Source organism: Polypterus senegalus, chromosome 4 (assembly GCF_016835505.1).
Source record: "Polypterus senegalus isolate Bchr_013 chromosome 4, ASM1683550v1, whole genome shotgun sequence".
In the NCBI taxonomy this organism is placed as follows: domain Eukaryota; kingdom Metazoa; phylum Chordata; class Cladistia; order Polypteriformes; family Polypteridae; genus Polypterus; species Polypterus senegalus.
Genome location: NC_053157.1, coordinates 214,502,969 through 214,522,221, shown reverse-complemented (window position 1 = coordinate 214,522,221; position 19,253 = coordinate 214,502,969). Strand labels below are relative to the sequence as shown.

Below are 19,253 nucleotides of genomic sequence, written 5' to 3'. Positions count from 1 at the left end.
GTTTTTCTTCAGCCATTCAGAGGTGGATTTGCTGGTGTGTTTTGGGTCATTGTCCTGTTGCAGCACCCAAGATCGCTTCAGCTTCAGTTGACGAACAGATGGCCGGACATTCTCCTTCAGGATTTTTTGGTAGACAGTAGAATTTATGGTTCCATCTATCACAGCAAGCCTTCCAGGTCCTGAAGCAGCAAAACAACCCCAGCCTGTCACACTACCACCACCATATTTTACTGTTGGTATGATGTTCTTTTTCTGAAATGCTGTGTTCCTTTTACGCCAGATGTAACGGGACATTTGCCTTCCAAAAAGTTCAACTTTTGTCTCATCAGTCCACAAGGTATTTTCCCAAAAGTCTTGGCAATCATTGAGATGTTTCTTAGCAAAATTTAGACGAGCCCTAATGTTCTTTTTGCTTAACACTAGAATTACCAGAGCCTACGAAAAAACTCGTAATTCCGTCCCACCTTAAATCGCTTCTTAAATCCCTTCACACTCTCCGCCAGCCCTTTGTCTTCTAAATGTGCTGATAAAGAGAAGCTAGGAGCAGCCGGCTATTCCATCCCCCCACCGACTTAGAACGTGCACGAACTTCTCTCAGCTCACGCCTTGATTGAGTATCTGGGAGTGAAGTGGAGTTTTAGAGTGGAAATAATAGATCGTTATTTGGAACACACGCATTTCATGTCTGTTCCGTTTCTACAGTAATCTGTGTCAACACATTGTTAAAACAGAAACGTTTTTTTATATTCTAGTAGTAGATGACAAAATGTAGGCATAAACTATATAGTGTATGAAGCCTGAAGTGCGCTTTTATTCAAAAATATAACTGCAGAAACAAAAAGCCGCCTTAACATGCGACATTGACAGCAGTTTATTGAATCTGCCTCTGTGGTTCAATAGACTCAGCCACCGCTTGGGAATCAAGAGGTCACGAGTTCGATCCTGCGCCCCTCCGTTTTGAGAAGTAAACTGCTCTTAGTCTTACTGTTTTAGAATAAAAGCATACATTTGATTTCAGTCTGTAACAGCCGGTGCAATTTATGATCCTTGTAAAGGTTAGCTTTTTTTAAATTCACTTTTCATTCTATCAGTCGCGTTCAGAATCAATCCATATAACCCCATCTGACACGGCTGTTTTCACTAAAGACGCGCTATAGCTCTGCAGTGTACCACGATGCATACTAACGCCACCCATCCATCCCCCCAGCCCCCCCCCCGGTTCTGACACACAAACGCTGGCGAAGCTGCCTTCTTTGTATCTCACCGTCACTTGCTTTTCTTTTTATTCAGTTTTATTGAGTGTTCCTGCCAGTCCCCGCATGTTGCTGTATGCTGTTTGTTTTGTACTCCAGGACATGCAGAGGAAAGAATGGTAAAGACCAGTAACTTCGGCGCTATATGCAATCATCAGACACTCCCCATCTGCACATGTCGTTCAAACACAGGAACATATGTTGGTGTAAAAGTATAACAAAAGTGCACTTTTATTCAAGTGCACTTTTCCATCGCCTTTTCCTGTAAGAAGCAATGTACACACTTCTGTCTATGCTGTGGTTTCTATTACACACCTGAAAGAAAGAGACAATACATGTGAAAATATCATCGCACTAATGCAATATTATTTGAAAACGAACAGCGTCAGTGCGGGTGTGAATTTATGCAGGAACTGGAAATTCTCTGATGCGGGACCTTCCCCCATGGAAGAAAGTACAGTGTCAGGTGCTCATTCAGTGTAATAGGAACCATAGCACAGAGAGGTGTGTACACGGCAACAAGTAAATGTAGGAAGGACGGTCCTTGGGTGTGTGGGAACTGTTAATATTTGAATGTGATTATTTTATATAGCACGGAATGAAAATCAGCACTTCTTAGCATTGCACCATGCAAGCTGTCGTATCAATCGCCTACTGTAACTTGCTTTCTTTTTTCTTCGGTTATACAGGTAGTCTTGAATAAAAGTGCACTTGTTTTGTTTGCGAAATGAAGTGTCTGCGTGCACTTTTCGTGGCATTACATGTGTATTTTTTGAGCATGCCCGTTTGAGCAGTATAAAAAGTATTGAAAAGTATAACAAAACAACGGGCAGATGGGGAGTGTCTGCTGATTGCATATAGCGCCGAACTTACTGCTCTTTACTATTGGAGTACAAAAGAAACAGAATACAGACGCGCTATAGCTCTGCGTTGTACCACGATGCATATTAACGCCCCCACCGGTTCTGACACACAGACGCTGGCGAAGCTGCCTTCTTCGTATCTCACCGTCACTTGATTTTCTTTTTATTCAGTTTTATTGAGTGTTCCGGCCAGTCCCCGCATGTTGCTGTATGCTGGATATTTTCACATGTATTGTCTCTTTCTTTCAGGTGTGTAATAGAAACCACAGCATAGAGAGAAGTGTGTACATTGCTTCTTACAGGAAAAGGCAATGGAAAAAGTGCACTTAGTATGCATCGTGGTACACTGCAGAGCTATAGCGCGTCTTTAGTGAAAACAGCCGTGTCAGATGGGGTTGTATGGATTGATTCTGAACGCGACTGAGAGAATGAAAAGTGAAATAAAAAAAAAAAGCTAACCTTTACAAGGATCATAAATTGCACCGGCTGTTACAGACTGAAATCAAATGTATGCTTTTATTCTAAAACAGTAAGACTAAGAGCAGTTTACTTCTCAAAACGGAGCGGCGCAGGATCGAACTCGTGACCTCTTGATTCCCAAGCGGTGGCTGAGTCTATTGAACCACAGAGGCAGATTCAATAAACTGCTGTCAATGTCGCATGTTAAGGCGGCTTTTTGTTTCTGCAGTTATATTTTTGAAAAAAAGCGCAATTGTGTTATTCTTGTGAAAATGTTTCTTTGCTATTTGAACTTCAGGCTTCATACACTATATAGTTTATGCCTACATTTTGTCATCTACTACTAGAATATAAAAAAATGTTTCTGTTTTAACAATGTGTTGACACAGATTACTGTAGAAACGGAACAGACATGAAATGCGTGTGCTCCAAACAACGATCTATTATTTTCACTCTAAAACTCCACTTCACTCCCAGATACTCAATCAAGGCATGAGCTGAGAGAAGTTCGTGCACGTTCTAAATTGGTGGGGGGATGGAATAGCCGGCTGCTCCTAGCTTCTCTTTATCAGCACATTTAGAAGACAAAGGACGCTGGCGGAGAGGTGTGAAGGGACTTAAGAAGCGATTTAAGGTGGGACGGAATTACGAGTTTTTTCGTAGGCTCTGGTAATTCTAGTGTTAACAGAATCTTGGAATTCTGCCATGCAGGCCGTTTTTGCCCTGTCTCTTTCTTATGTTGGAGTCGTGAACACTGACCTTAATTGAGGCAAGTGAGGCCTGCAGCTCTTTAGACGTTGTCCTGGGGTCTTTTGTGACCTCTCGGATGAGTCGTCTCTGCGCTCTTGGGGTAATTTTGGTCGGCCGGCCGGACACTCCTGGGAAGGTTCACCACTGTTCCATGTTTTTGCCATTTGTGGATAATGGCTCTCACTGTGGTTCTCTGGAGTCCCAAAGCTTTAGAAATGGCTTAATAACCTTTACCAGACTGATAGATCTCAATTACTTCTGTTCTCATTTGTTCCTGAATTTCTTTGGATCTTGGCATGATGTCTAGCTTTTGAGGTGCTTTTGGTCTACTTCTCTGTGTCAGGCAGCTCCTATTTAAGTGATTTCTTGATTGAAACAGGTGTGGCAGTAATCAGGCCTGGGGGTGGCTACGGAAATTGAACTCAGGTGTGATACACCACAGTTAGGTTATTTTTTAACAAGGGGGCAATTACTTTTTCACACAGGTATAGGCATAGGTTTGGATTTTTTTTCTCCCTATATAATAAAAACCATCATTTAAAAACTGCATTTTGTGTTTACTTGTGTTATATTTGACTAATGGTTAAATGTGTTTGATGATCAGAAACATTTTGTGTGACAAACATGCAAAAGAATAAGAAATCAGGAAGGGGGCAAATAGTTTTTCACACCACTGTATATGAAGGCTTGATGTGTATTTTTTGAAAATTACTAAATACTGGGGAATTTCCTAAGTACTGGAAACTAACTAATGGTATCCCTTAATATAAAAAGGCTGATCAGGTGGATCCAAGCCAAGTAATTATAGGCTGATAAGCATAAGGTGAATCACAGGTAAGTTGCAGGAAGGAATTAAGAAAAAGATTGAGCATCAAATGACAATAACATGTTATTAAACGGTTAACATGGGTTTAGACAAGGATGGTCATGTGTTACTAATATGCTGGAATTCTTTGATGACCCAACAAAAAGATATGATCAGAGAGGGGTGTTATTTATTTATTATTTATCTTGATTTTCAGAAAGCTTTTTATAAGGTAGGCATGAAAGCCCTGGAGCTAAAAGATGTGGGGGTTCAGGTTGTAGTGTGTAAATGTTTTGAAAAATTATCTCAAGCAACAAAATAACAAAAATAAACTTAGAATTATATAATATTAAAACTGATGTCCTTTAAGGGTAAGTGATGAGGCCTCCGTCCTTTAATACACAGATATTTGTATTCTTATCCAGATAATTTATATTTAACAACCTGTTTAATTCTGTAGATGATACTGAAGTAAGTGGAATGAGAGCTAATGTAGAATCAGCCGAATTATTACAAAAAAGGGTCATGGTGGTCTTGTGGGAGATTTATGTCTCGCTGTAACGCAGTTCCTGTTCAGCTCTGGCACAGCAGACAAATTCACCATTCCACACACAGCCTAGCTTGTGACGGTATCAACATCCAAACTTGTCACCCCAATCCCAGCCTCTTGACAATTCGGTTGCTGCTTTGCATCATTAGCAGTCTGATACAGCTCTTCTGTACCCGGCATTGTGCAGGGCTCTAAGCAGCCCTATTTGCATGCCTTTTGTCAGGCCTTGGGTTTTTGATGCACCCTGCTTTGGTGAGATTTTCAGCAAAATCATTATAAAATGTATGTATTTACACTTGACTAGCTGATTAAACTAAGGTGTTTGTGTGACGTTTAACTCTGATTTAGTTAAAAAAATGTGATTTTCATATTTAAATATTTTAAAACATTAATTCAAATTGATTTAATTTGTGATTACATGATAAATGATTTAATCGAAAAAATTGCCTAGTCCTAGTTTCAACAACAGACATCCTGGTATTAAACTAAACTGTTACCAGAAGGAGGTGTTTCATCTCGCAGGACACCTTGGATATCATCGAGAGGAGTCGCAGTGTACAGCTCAATGGCAACTCTGGTGTGTACCTTGGAAATGAGAAGGACAGCTACGAGGGCTCTGAGGGCAGATAAAGAGGTGTTTGTTAGAGGAATCTTTGAGCAAGTGACACACTATCTGTGGTCTAGCGACCAACGTCCTGCTTACAGAGGAATCAAAGTATTACACACACAGAGCAGTGGATGGAACGGTCATTACGGATGACACTGCAGTTGTGACCCGCTGGGCTGGCTACTTTAAGCAGTTTGTTCAAAGCTGATCCTCCGGCTTGGGTGTTGGATATCTCTAGGTCCACGGTTCTTAAGGCTGATCTCCCAATTAGCTGTGAACCACCCAATCCCAATGTTTTCAGCAGATACACTTTATCAGAGTGTGTATTGCAAACATTAGTACAATATGAGCATTGCTTTTTTGACTGCACAGTGTAAACTTAGAGCATGTGTAAATAAGTAAAAAAAAAAAAATGTACTGAAAAACCTTAGTGTCATTGAAATCATTATCTTGTTTATGCAACTTGTTTTTTGAGCTTAGTCCATTTATATTAGGAAACAGAATGATTAATTAGTCTTTGTGAACAAGAATGTTTAAATAAAGTAGCCCTGTAGATATGTTCTACAGTCTTTGCCAAAAGTTTTGAGAATGATACAAATATTAATTTTCACAAAGTTTGCTGCCTAAGTTTGTATGATGGCAATTTGCATATACTCCAGTTGTCAATAACAGATATTGAAACTTATGAAATGCTTGTAATTATACTTCAGCATACCATAGAAACATCTGACAAAAAGATCTAAAAACACTAAAGCAGCAAAGTTGTGAAAAATCAATATTTTTGTCATTCTCAAAACTTTTGGCCACGACTGTAGTGTCAGCTGCACCTTTTTCATTGCCTTTCTTAGGTTGCATTTCAGCATACACATCCAAGCTCCAAGAACATGTTTTAAGATAAACTTGTATTTGTCTTGCCTACTAATCACTATCTATTAGAATGTTTTGTGCAGTTCTGCACCCTGGGTGATGGCCACATTAATATTTTTTTGATTTGATCAATTTATTATTTATTATATTTACTGTTTATTTAAAAAGAGATACAAAAATGTAGTCACTATTCAGTGAACAATTAACTGAAAAGTGTTTTAACATTAACTGAATTGCATTTATGTTTGTAACCTACAATGACTAATTAATTACTTGCTGGCAATCAATGAGATGAAATGTCCTCATTGTATTTAAAGATTACTACAGTAAAAATTACTGAAATTAAAATTTAAAGCAAATATTGTAACCTACTAGTTGGTTCCACAGTGTAGAGCAAATGGTTAAAACATGTCTCTCTCCCCCCATGGTAAATATGCTCTGTATATTCCATTTTACCTACTGACAGCACAGAATGCAGTTAGTCAAAAGTGAATGTGATATGCTTTGTTTTTCCATGCTGTAATGGTGCTTTGTTATAGCTGACAAACAGTATATGTGACTGGGATACCGCAATGTAATTTACTTTGAACAAAATGTAGGTCTAGTCAGTTGAGGCTGATATGAAGCTTGTATTGTATTGTTTTTATTTATTATTTTATCTTAAATAATTACACTTCTTTAGGAAGTTTTTCTGAAGAAAATAATTGTTCTGAATCTTTAGATCTTTAGGTTTCTAGGTTTGCTTTCCAATGTACTTTCGACACTAGAATGCTTAGCATTATTAAACAACTAGCAAAATACCCGCGCTTCGCAGAGGAGAAGTATTGTGTTAAAGAGGTAATGAAAAAGAAAAGGAAACATTTTAATAATAACGTAACATGATTGACAATGTAATTGTGTTGTCATTGTCATGAGTGTTGCTGATAGATATATATATATATATATATACACATATATATATATATATATATATATATATATATACACACACACACACATACATATATATATGCATATACATATCTACATATATATACACTCACCTATAGGATTATTAGGAACACCTGTTCAATTTCTCATTAATGCAATTATCTAATCAACCAATCACATGGCAGTTGCTTCAATGCATTTAGGGGTGTGGTCCTGGACAAGACAATCTCCTGAACTCCAAACTGAATGTCAGAATGGGAAAGAGAGGTGATTTAAGCAATTTTGAGCATGGCATGGTTGTTGGTGCCAGACGGGCCGGTCTGAGTATCACAATCTGCTCAGTTACTGGGATTTTCACGCACAACCATTTCTAGGATTTTCAAAGAATGGTGTGAAAAGGGAAAAACATCCAGTATGCGGCAGTCCTGTGAGCGAAAATGCCTTGTTGATGCTAGAGGTCAGAGGAGAATGGGCCGACTGATTCAAGCTGATAAAAGAGCAACTTTGACTGAAATAACCACTCGTTACAACTGAGGTATGCAGCAAAGCATTTGTGAAACCACAACACGCACAACCTTGAGGCGGATGGACTACAACAGTAGAAGACCCCACCGGGTACCACTCATCTCCACTACAAATAGGAAAAAGAGGCTACAATTTGCACGAGCTCACCAAAATTGGACATTTGAAGACTGGAAAAATGTTGCCTGGTCTGATGAGTCTTGATTTCTGTTGAGACATTCAAATGGTAGAGTCAGAATTTGGCGTAAACAGAATGAGAACATGGATCTATCATGCCTTGTTACCACTGTGCAGGCTGGTGGTGGTGGTGTAATGGTGTGGGGGATGTTTTCTTGGCACACTTTAGGCCCCTTCGTGCCAATTGGGCATTGTTTAAATGCCACGGGCTATCTGAGCATTGTTTCTGACCATGTCCATCCCTTCATGACCACCATGTACCCATCCTCTGATGGCTACTTCCAGCAGGATAATGCACCATGTCACAAAGCTCGAATCATTTCAATTTGGTTTCTTGAACATGACAATGAGTTCACTGTACTAAAATGGCCCCCACAGTCACCAGATCTCAACCCAATAGAGCATCTTTGGGATGTGGTGGAGCGGAGCCGTGCCCTGGATGTGCATCCCACAAATCTCCATCAACTGCAAGATGTTATCCTATCAATATGGGCCAACATTTCTAAAGAATGCTTTCAGCACCTTGTTGAATCAATGCCACATAGAATTAAGGCAGTTCTGAAGGCGAAAGGTGGTCAAACACCGTATTAGTATGGTGTTCCTAATAATCCTTTAGGTGAGTGTACACACATATATATATATATATATATATATATATATATATATATATATATATATATATATATACAGTAATCCCTCGCTATATCGGCTCCACGCTATCGCGGATTTTAAATGTAAGCATATCTAAATATATATCACGGATTTTTCGCTGGTTCGTGGATTTATGCGGACAATGGGTCTTTTCATTTATGGTACATGCTTCCTCAGTTTGTTTGCCCAGTTGATTTCATACAAGGGACGCTATTGGCGGATGGCTTAGAAGCTACCCAATCAGAGCATGTATTACATATTAACTAAAACTCCTCAATGCTATAAGATATGCTTCCCGCGCGGCACTTGATTGTTTGCTTGTCTCTGCCTCTGTCTCACCCTCTCTGACATTCTCTGCGCCTGGCGGAGGGTGTGAGCAGAGGGCTGTTCTTAGAAGATACTGACGCTCCTCTAAAAATGCCGCTTTATTACGGTGCTTCAGCAAACTTAAAAGCACACGTATTGATTTTTTGATTGTTTGCTTTTCTTTGCGAGCGCTCTCTCTCTCTCTGAAATTATCTACTCCTGATGCAGACACTCCTTTGAAGAGAAGATATGTTTGCATTCTTTTAATTGTGAGAAAGAACTGTCATCTCTCTCTTGTCATGGAGTACAGTTTAAACTAGAGGGCTCTAGTAATGTTAACAGTGTGGGAGAGTTTATAAGGGCTTAAAATATATAAAAATAACCATACAAACATATGGTTTCTACTTCGCGGATTTTCATCTATCGCGGGGGTTCTGGAACGCAACCCCCGCAATCGAGGAGGGATTACTGTATACACATATCTACATATATGTATATATATGTGTGTATATATTAGGGGTGGGACTGGATTAAAAAAATTAATCTAATTAATTAGAGGTTGTGTAATTAATTAATTAATCTTCATTAATCGAATGTAAGCACACATGAAAATTTGCCCCAAATCGCAAATATTGTTTTTTAATTTTAAAGGGTTATAGTGGGCGACAAAATCAAATAATAGACATGGACAGGAATATTGTAAACTCAAGCTCTTTTAGTTTCTGAAAAAAAAAATGCATTTAAACTGCATTTCATTTAAAAACAGAAACAAAAATATGATCCCTCGCTAAAATTGGGCAGACTTTTTTAAAAAAAAAAAAAAGTTGTATTTTAAGTACTTTAAGTACATTTTCAGAATGGTATTATCTTTAAATAATAATAACAAAAATGTAAATATTAAAGTGCAGTTTTAAAAAAAATAAGGCAGAAACATGAAAGGTAATTTGACCAGCCTCACCTTTAAACTGTGAGTAACCTTAGCCAAAATTATTTTGTACATTAGGCTAAAACAGTGTGATCATTGAACATTTTGTAATTAGATGTTATTAGAATTACTAACGGTCACGGAAGTCCAATGATCCCCAGTAAGAGCCACAAAGTCCGCTTTCTGTAATGCATGGAATTTTGCTTGCTTTTCAATGTCATAAAGCTGTTGAATTTTACTTGAAATACGCTAACCGTAGCACATTTTCTAACCCCCTATCTTCCACCACTGTTATTGGTCTGCAGTCCAAAGCAATGTATTTTGCGAGACAATTTGTAAGTTTGACCTATGTTAACTTACTAATTTTGGTCCTGTAGCCAGTCATTTCATGAGGCTTGGGCTGCCGACACCTTTTGTTGGTACTCGAATCCATACTGCAAGTGCTAACAGCATACACAGTTTCTGTGCTCGCTGTAACATGTTTTGCATTTAGATGGAACCGTAAGGTTGAAGTGCCTCGGTGGTATGCAAACTCAGTTTTGCACAGTTTGCACCAAACCACGCTTTTATCAAGGCTTTCGTAGGGTAGTCTTTTGCTACAGCTTCTCAGCTGTGCTTGTGCTAAGAAAAGGAAACATTTTAAAAATAACGTAACATGATTGTCAATGTAATAGTCTTGTGACCGTTATGAGTGTTGCTGTCATCAAGGATTTTATTATTATTATTTCTTTCAACCAGGTTTGTATTTGGACAGTGTGCACAAAACCATGCTTTTATCAAGACTTCCGTCGGGTAGTCTTTTGAAATTAAATTTCCCTCCGATCAGTCCTAGAAACGCGCTTTCTTCTGACTCTTACATTTTTGTAGCTCTGATGTGTGCATCAATGTAATCAATGTACCAGGAAATCATGCATTGACAAAAGTTACCCTTTGCTTGGAATGAAAAGTGTGATTAAATGCATTATTTTTTTAACGCGGTATGGAGTACATGCATTGAAGCTTCTCAGCTGTGCTTGTGCTAAGAAAAGGAAACATTTTAAAAATAACGTAACATGATTGTCAATGTAATAGTCTTGTGACCATTATGAGTGTTGCTGTCATCAAGGATTTGATTAGCATTATTTCTTTCAATCAGGTTCGTATTTGGAGGACGTGTTGTGTTCAAGTTTATTCCGTGTTTGTCAACCGTTGTAAAGATAACAGGTGTCATTCATCAAAGTGTTCACTACCCAAATCGCAACTCGTGAATGTAAGATGTTCAACAGGCATTCCTGGTAGTAAGTTGTGGAAATTGCCTGTGAATATTTAGCGGTAACTTGTGTATGAACTTAATTTAATCTTTTCCAGTCCTGCAAAGTCAGTTGACGCGAGCTGCTCGGAGTACATGCATCGAAATTTCTCAGCTGTGCTCGTGCTATCTCGCGATGTCCACCACTTTATTTAATGTTAGCTAAGACCCGGCACTTCAAAGTTTCTTGCTACAGCAATTTTAACTCGCAACAAAGTGATCCAAAGTCTCGTTTATACCTTGTGTCTTCTCATTAAACTTGTATCTCATGAATACCATACTCGTCGTAGGCTTGACAAACGGCAGCGGGAGTGTGTCTGTAAACTTAATTTAAACTTACGGTTCACACCGTGCTTTGTTTCCGCAGTTGTGTAATTCCGTTTTTGTTCAGCACTCTTTGGAACTGTTGCTTTTTGTCTGTGCACTGCGTCAGTTCACGTGAGCCGCTCGGTGTACATGTATCGAAGGTTCCCAGCTGTGCTGGTGCCATCTCGTGCAATGTCCACGGCTGTAGTTAGTTAAGACCCAGCACTTAAAAAGTTTCTCTCACAGTTTTGCTGAGTTTGTGCCAAACACCACCCTGACCATCTCATCTTCGTCGGCATAAGCACAGTCCTTCACCCATGAATATTTAGCGGCAGTGTTTCTATTGGATTGCCGCTGATGGACGGCCTTGTATGGGCAGGCACTAAATTATGTGTGAGGCGTAACTCCGCCTCCCACGGCCATCGAGCAGACATCTATTATAGTATATGGACGAAAAAATAGGTTCCAGTTATGACCATTATGCGTAGAATTTCGAAATGAAACCTGCCCAACTTTTGTAAGTAAGCTGTAAGGAATGAACCTGCCAAATTTCAGCCTTCTACCTACACGGGAAGTTGGAGAATTAGTGATGAGTCAGTCAGTCAGTCAGTCAGTGAGGGCTTTGCCTTTTATTAGTATAGATGATATTGTACCTATTCGGACCAGTGATGTAATTGGAAGTAATGAGGATGAGCTTTTCGCTGTCTATGAGCAGTAGGTGATCAGAGAGGATCTAATGGAAAAGAATTATTTCATTTCATCAGTAGATTTGCTGCTGAGTTTGCTATTAAGTTTAGGATTGCTGGCACTGTTCCTGCTTTTCTTTTCTCCAGGGCAAACATTTAATCTAAAGCAAAGTGAGAAGGTTTAAAATAAGGTATTGCTCATGCTGAACATTACATTATTTTTCAAGACTAGTTTAGGAATTTGCTAAAAATGCCTTTCTATGAATGATGTATGATATATTTTTGCATGTTACCACCAATTGGCATGATGTTTTAGAGATATAATACTGGTCTCCTTCAAACCATTTAGGTAAATTTTGCTTTCTTACTGATTGACTGGACCTTTTTCTTTTTCTTTTCCCAGCTGCTTCTTGTCCCTTCTTCTGGTAGCAGCAGTTGTGTGGAAAATTAAGCAAAGCTGTTGGGCATCACGGCGAAGAGAGGTTAGTCTTTTTTTCCCCATTTCACTGATATTTTTAATGTTCTTTGTAGTTTTGGTGATGTACTATACTACATGGATGAAAACAAATGCAATCCAATTCTTGTCTCACTACAGTTGTAAGAGGATTGGCTTAATTTACTTTCTACAATTACTTTGCTGTTTAAAAGACTTTTTCTGCATAGAGTGTTAATTTTGTTGTCAACTCAAGCATTCTTGGAACTCCTGTAGTTCATGACTGTTTCTGCTTAAATGTTACAATTTAAATTTTTTTTTTATCTGAAATAAAATCATTCATTACAAACCCAGGTTCAGTCTTTACCATTTTTGGGAAGTGTTTTTTTTTTTTTTTTAAATTTAAAAAAAATCCATATTGTAAGATTTAAAAACTTTAATTTTGTAAAGATTTTCAAACTACTAAAGCTGATAAAACATTACCAGTTAACATATAGTTGAATTTATTGTCTTTTTTACTCTTGGTTATTTATTTAGAAAACAGTATTAAACAAATTGGCACTGTAAACTATAATGATTTTTGGAATACTGTACACACAACACTGAACTATTAAAATGCATTGTGTGGTATTTGTCTTGAGGAGAGGGCCTATTACTGTTTTTGAAGTTCTTCTAGAGTTTTGTCTTAGAAAATAGTCATTTATTGAAAGAGATAAAGGGATCATTTAAAGCTCAATATAAGGGCCAGTTCTATTTGTGTTATATATACCGTAAATCACATTGGCAACAGGTTGAAAAATTGTACAGATTATCCTTATGTAGATGATGATGTTTTGTTTGTGTCTTCTCCAACTATAAATCATGCATTTATGAATTGAAAGTGTTCAGAAAACCCTTACAGAACTAAGATTTAAAATCTGGGTTAAACAAACCTGTTTTTTATTCTGCACATGAATAATTTATGAGTATTTGTCAGTTCAGACCTTAAAAGTAGCTTTTATTGATCAAGCAAGTTCCCCAAAATACGTCAGCATTTGGATAGATGTCACGCTTTCTTTAAAAACTTGCACTTATAAAATGAACAGTCTTGAAGACTTCAGCTGGCTTTTCTGTAGAAGAAAAGGCCATGCTTCACAGTGGAGGAAAAAAGGTGGCTTTGTCAGCCTTCTCTTCTTTCAGTGTCTGCTTATACTTTAAAAATTATAAATGTATATAGATTTATAAAATGTATATGATTGCTTTTTATACAGTACATTAGTCCCTAGATACTGTTTATCATAGCACGTTGTGTTTTACTACTGGAAGTTCATCTTTGCACCTTGTATTCAAAGTTTAACTGACCTTTCTTTAAACTAAAGATTATTATCTGATTATTTAAGTGCAAAGGCTTTTTGGACAAATTGCCAATGTACATTATTGCACTTTTATAAGGAGGAACTCCAGTCACACCATCAATAATACCTTCAAGGTTGCAAGTTTCCTTTTTACTTTATATTCTTTTCACGACTACAGAATTCACTTTAAAAAACAAAAAAACACCCAATATTAAGTCATTTTTAAAAATTAAAAAAAAAAAACCTTAAACAACTGGTCACATCTATAGTATTTTAAACCTGTTTTGACTGCTCAGATATTTTATAACTTTAAATATTTTTATTCAGATATTTTCTACTTTCAATTTAGTGCTGATGTATCTGAGACTCTAACATAAATGAAGTGTTCCATAGTTAAATAACTGTTAAATAAAATTTGTCCAAACTTAGAATCTGAAAAAAGAAAACAATCTACAGTATAATGACAGTGTAGGGTGTGCACATTTGTCACTTTTATGGCAAAGTACAGGTAACTATTTCTCTAAGCTTGTTTTTAAGCATGGTTCATTTAGAAAACCAGTTGTGTGTTTCCTTCCATTGTTCTGTCCTCTGATCAAATGAAAGTATAATAAACATCCAAGTCAGACCAAAGCCACATATTTTTCGTTACTTTAGCCCTGGCCATGCTGCCTGTGTGTGGTTCGTAAACACAGACAAAAGTAATGTTTGCTGTGTCCTCCAATTATATCTGGAGTGTTGAGGGCAATCCATTTGTACTTGACTTGATATCTGGTTATTTTATTGCTTCTGCTTCCATTACTTGAAATACAAATTGCACAGGAACATTAACTTTTATTATCTATACGTTTTGTCTTAAGGTCTGCACATGTACAATATTTATTTTTGTAAAAAAAAGTTTCAGATCGGGGACAGTGTTTCATTTGAAATGTTAATTTATTCATTTCTACCAGTGGTGATGTTACTTTGAAATTCATTTATGTTAACGTAGATCACACTTACTGCAAACTTCAGGCATTGTTATCCCTTTAGCCATTTATCTTACCTGAGTTCACACGTCCTATATAACTTTCACTCTCCTCTCATGGATAATACTCTACTGTCCCTGTCACACATGCATGAACACAGTGCACTAGCTGGCTAATTGCCCATTGCTGGTCCAGGTAGTTTGTTCTCACAAGACTACAAAACACTAGTCCCAGTCTGAAACATGTCTGCTGTAGTTGCAGTTACTTGATATTACTACCACTAAGGAAAAGAGTCAGACAAATTTTCATCATCAAGACAACCTCAAAACGAAAGATGTCAAGGTAAAGTTGTATATTCAGTAGTCATTATTTTATATGTAGAACATTTTCCTTAAAATGGATAACGTAGTCTGTTGCCATAATTAAAAAAAAATGAGCAGTATTTATTAGGGATTTATGTAGCTTTGTATTAAAATCTGGCTATTAAGTTGTTCTCACTAGACTAATGTTAATTAAGCAAATTCTCAGTTGAATTCAGTAATTTGGATATTTACTGGCTGTCAGTTTAACACTAAATATTTTTTGGTCAGTAGAAGCTACAGCAATGATGTTTGCTAAATGACTCTCCATAGGTAGTAGTATTGTGTAGGTTATAAAGATCATCAAGTTCTAAACATATGACATTATTTTAGTATATTATGAGGTAAATAAATAAATAAGTTAAATGAAAGTATCTGTAATGACTGTGAAGGACAAAAACATTTTAGGCACTGATGTGTATGTGTAAAGGTGTGCTTTTTACTATTACTTGTTAGGGTTCAAAGAAAGGAAACCTCATTTAAACATGTTTATGTAGTTAACGGGGCACAAAAGGCCATGAATTGCCAGTGCATTTACATGGCTGGCTAAGATTAATCAGATGCTACAGCATCGGACTCGTGTAGTATGCATATTACTTGTGAGTAGAGAAGTTTAGATCTGGCTTTGCACCAGCAGCATTTGATTTAGTATGTTTTTATAGCAAATTTATGTCATTTTCCATCCCCATGTCTCTAGTGAGTATGGTAAGCAGGTATACATTTTGAAAGGAAACGTGCAACTCGCATCTGAAGCACGTGACCTGATTGATGGAGTTTATCTCATGAAATCTGCGGAATGCTGGACATTTAATGTCAGTAATGTTAAGCACTTTGAACTGTTATTTAGGCATATAACGTATAATACATCCTGAAAAGAGCTTTGATTCACATAGTCATTTTTTTTTGATTCAGCACAACGCAGGATCAAACAGTAACAATCAAAAAGGAAATATCTGGAAGTGGTATAAAAATGAAAATTTGCCATGACACAATTATTGGAAGAACTAGATACTCATTGCTGTTGGTTGGACTTACCTTGAGTCAATTGCCAGTTGATCACATGATATGAATTAACCTTTAAATGATGGATTTACTTCTTAAGAAAAGATCTCCTTCATTAATGCTGAAGAGCAGAGTGAGACCATCAGAAAACTACTGTCACTAAACAAAAAAATAAGTAAATAAATATAAGGGGTACAGGGTTATCTCCAGAAACCGTAGCATCCCTGTGTTGTTAAAAAATGTGCTGCTCATGGAACCCATGTGTGATGGAAAGAAGAAAATTGACTCAACATTTGATGGTTGCTGTAAACTCTTAAACACAACACAAAACATCCAAATAGCGTAAAGCTGACCTGTAGCAATCTGGAGTAGAGGTTTCCATGTTTGATATGCCGTACAACATACACAAACTGGCAAAGTCAGTTAAACATTTGTTGAAAATATGGGAAAAATTTCAAATATTTCATTTATATTTATGAAACAGTATCACCATACATGTCTGAAACAGCTTTTTGTCTTCTGTCATTTTAAAATTTGTCAGTATTGGAGCTTATATTCTTTCATTTAATAAATACTTACAAGTATGTGAATAAATAGTACATGTGAAAAGATGGCTGTTTCTTTACCTCTACTTAAACTATTTCAAGGAAATGACTGTCAGTTACTTTGACTAAAGACTTTCTTTTCTTAGATTCACCTAACCAATTTTTTCAAAACAAAATTTGTTATACTCAAATACTTTTGTGTAAAAGCCATGCATTCTGTTTATCCCTAATGAGCATTACATTGTAAAATCCGAATGTATTCTGTCTCTTATTAGGAAAGAATGCTTTGCTGTGAATTTTAAATGACATTCAGCAAATGTGTGTAAAGTTTTAATTTGGTCAGGCAACAGAAAGATCATGTTTAAAGTAGTATAGAGTTAACTTTCCTTGTACTCCTCTGTTCTAATAATGTTATGCTGTCATCTAAATAAATCTAATAAATTACTAATTTTAGTAGTAAGAATGTACGCTAATTACTATTTGAAAGTGTATTTTCAATTGTGCTTACTTAAAGTCTGATGTTTCTTTAAAAGGAAAAAATGAGTTCAGACCTTTCTTGTTTAAAAGTGTATTGCATAAGAATTGGAGACCTGTATTTTCAGTTGCTATAGTTTTTTTCTTTCAGATAATAGCCATTAATAAAGTCCTTTTAAAAAAAATAAGCATGCTCACTTAGCCAGAAATATAGTTTTTTCAATGAAGTACATTTCCCTTCTATTGTATTTTTAATAACAAGGAAGAGGCTTCTGGAACCATTTTGAAATTCTAAAATGCGAGTCTAATCCAATCCCTTGGGGTTATCTGCTATATCTTTGACTTTCTCTGGCTATCATGAATTTAATTGTGTCACTCAGTACCTCAGTCTGAAAACACAGGTTATGTCCCAGATGCATCCAAATTGCAGGCCGAGTGGTACCAATCAAAAATGTAGCTCTAGGAACAATGCATTCTCACATTAGATAAATAACTGAATTAAACTAAGCAGACCTTACAGCTTAACAGAACTGCATAGACTAAAACCTTTCAGCATATTTCCTGTAAATCACTGACAAAGGTAAAAATCCCCATAAAAATCCATCCATCCATCATCCAACCCGATATAACCTAGCACAGGGTCATGGGTGTCTGCTGGAGCCAATCCCAGCCATCACAGGCCGCAAGGCAGGATCAAACCCCGGGCAAGGTGCCAGCCCACTGCAGGGCACACACACTAGGGACAATTTAGGATCGCCAATGCACCTAACCTGCATATCTTTGGACTGTGGGAGGAAACCCACGCAGACACGGGGAGAACATGCAAACTCCATGCAGGAAGGACCTGGGAAGCGAACTCGGGTCTCCTAACTGCGAGGCAGCAGTGCTACCACAGCGCCACCATGCTGCCCTCCCATACAAATCCAGTTTAAGTACTGGATTTTGAATATTAGGTGTTCTTATATATTTAGACTAGCAAAATACCCGCGCTTCGCAGCAGCGAAGTACTGCCTTAAAATTTTTATTAAGAAGAAAATTAAACCTTTTTAACACTTGAATTACCAGAGCCTACAAAAAAACTCGTAATTCCGTCCCACCATCGCTTCTTAAATCCCTTCACACCTCTCCGCCAGTGTCCTTTGTCCTCTAAATATGCTGTGATAAAGAGAAGCTAGGAGCAGCCGGCTATTCCATCCCCCCACCAATTTAGAATGTGCACGAACTTCTCTCAGCTCATGCCTTGATTATCTGGGAGTGAAGTGGAGTTTTAGAGTGGAAATAATAGATCGTTATTTGGAACATGTCTGTTCCGTTTCTACAGTAATCTGTGTACACACATTGTTAAAACAGAAACGTTTTTTATATTCTAGTAGTAGATGACAAAATGTAGACATAAACTATATAATTTATGAATCCTGAAGTTCAAATATCAAAGAAACATTTTCACAAGAGGTACAAATATAACACAATAATTGCGCTTTTATTCAAAAATATAACTGCAGAAACAAAAAGCCGCCTTAACATGCGACATTGACACCTGACACCCGTTTATTGTAACTTCCTCCGTGGTGTAATAGAATCAGTTCCCGCCTGGGAATCAAAAGGTCGCGAGTTCGATCCTGCACCACTTCATTTCTTATTCTCTCAGTCGCGTTCAGAATCAATCCATACAACCCCATCTGACATGGCTGTTTTCACATAAAGACGCGCTATAGCTCTGCAGTGTACCACGATGCATACTAACGCCTCCCCCACACCCCCCCCCCCAAAGGGTTTTGACACACAAACGCTGGCGAAGCTGCCTTCTTCGTATCTCACCGTCACTTGATTTTCTTTTTATTCAGTTTTATTGAGTGTTCCTGCCAGTCCCCGCATGTTGCTGTATGCTGTTTCTTTTGTACTCCGGGACATGCAGAGGAGAGAATGGTAAAGAGCAGTAACTTTGGCGCTATATGCAATCAGGATCATAAATTGCACCGGCTGTTACAGACTGAAATTAAATGTATGCTTTTATTCTAAAATAGTAAGACTAAGAGCAGTTTACTTCTCAAAACGGAGTGGTGCAGGATCGAACTCGCGACCTTTTGATTCCCAGGCGGGAACTGATTCTATTACACCACGGAGGAAGTTACAATAAATACAGTCTTCCCTTTGCAGCATAAAATTGTAAATCATTCTTAACAATTCTGAGAAGCA

At 37.4% G+C, this 19,253-nt stretch overlaps 1 protein-coding gene across 1 annotated transcript in view; it reads left to right on the top strand.

Annotated features, from left to right (window-relative positions):
• atrn (attractin) overlaps window positions 1–19,253 on the top strand; it is a 295,073-nt gene that overhangs the window by 231,984 nt on the left and 43,836 nt on the right. Inside the window, exon 26 of the mRNA XM_039751934.1 lies at window positions 12,349–12,427. Coding sequence (XP_039607868.1) covers window positions 12,349–12,427 — 79 coding nt within the window. The remainder of the gene's footprint in view (window positions 1–12,348; window positions 12,428–19,253) is intronic.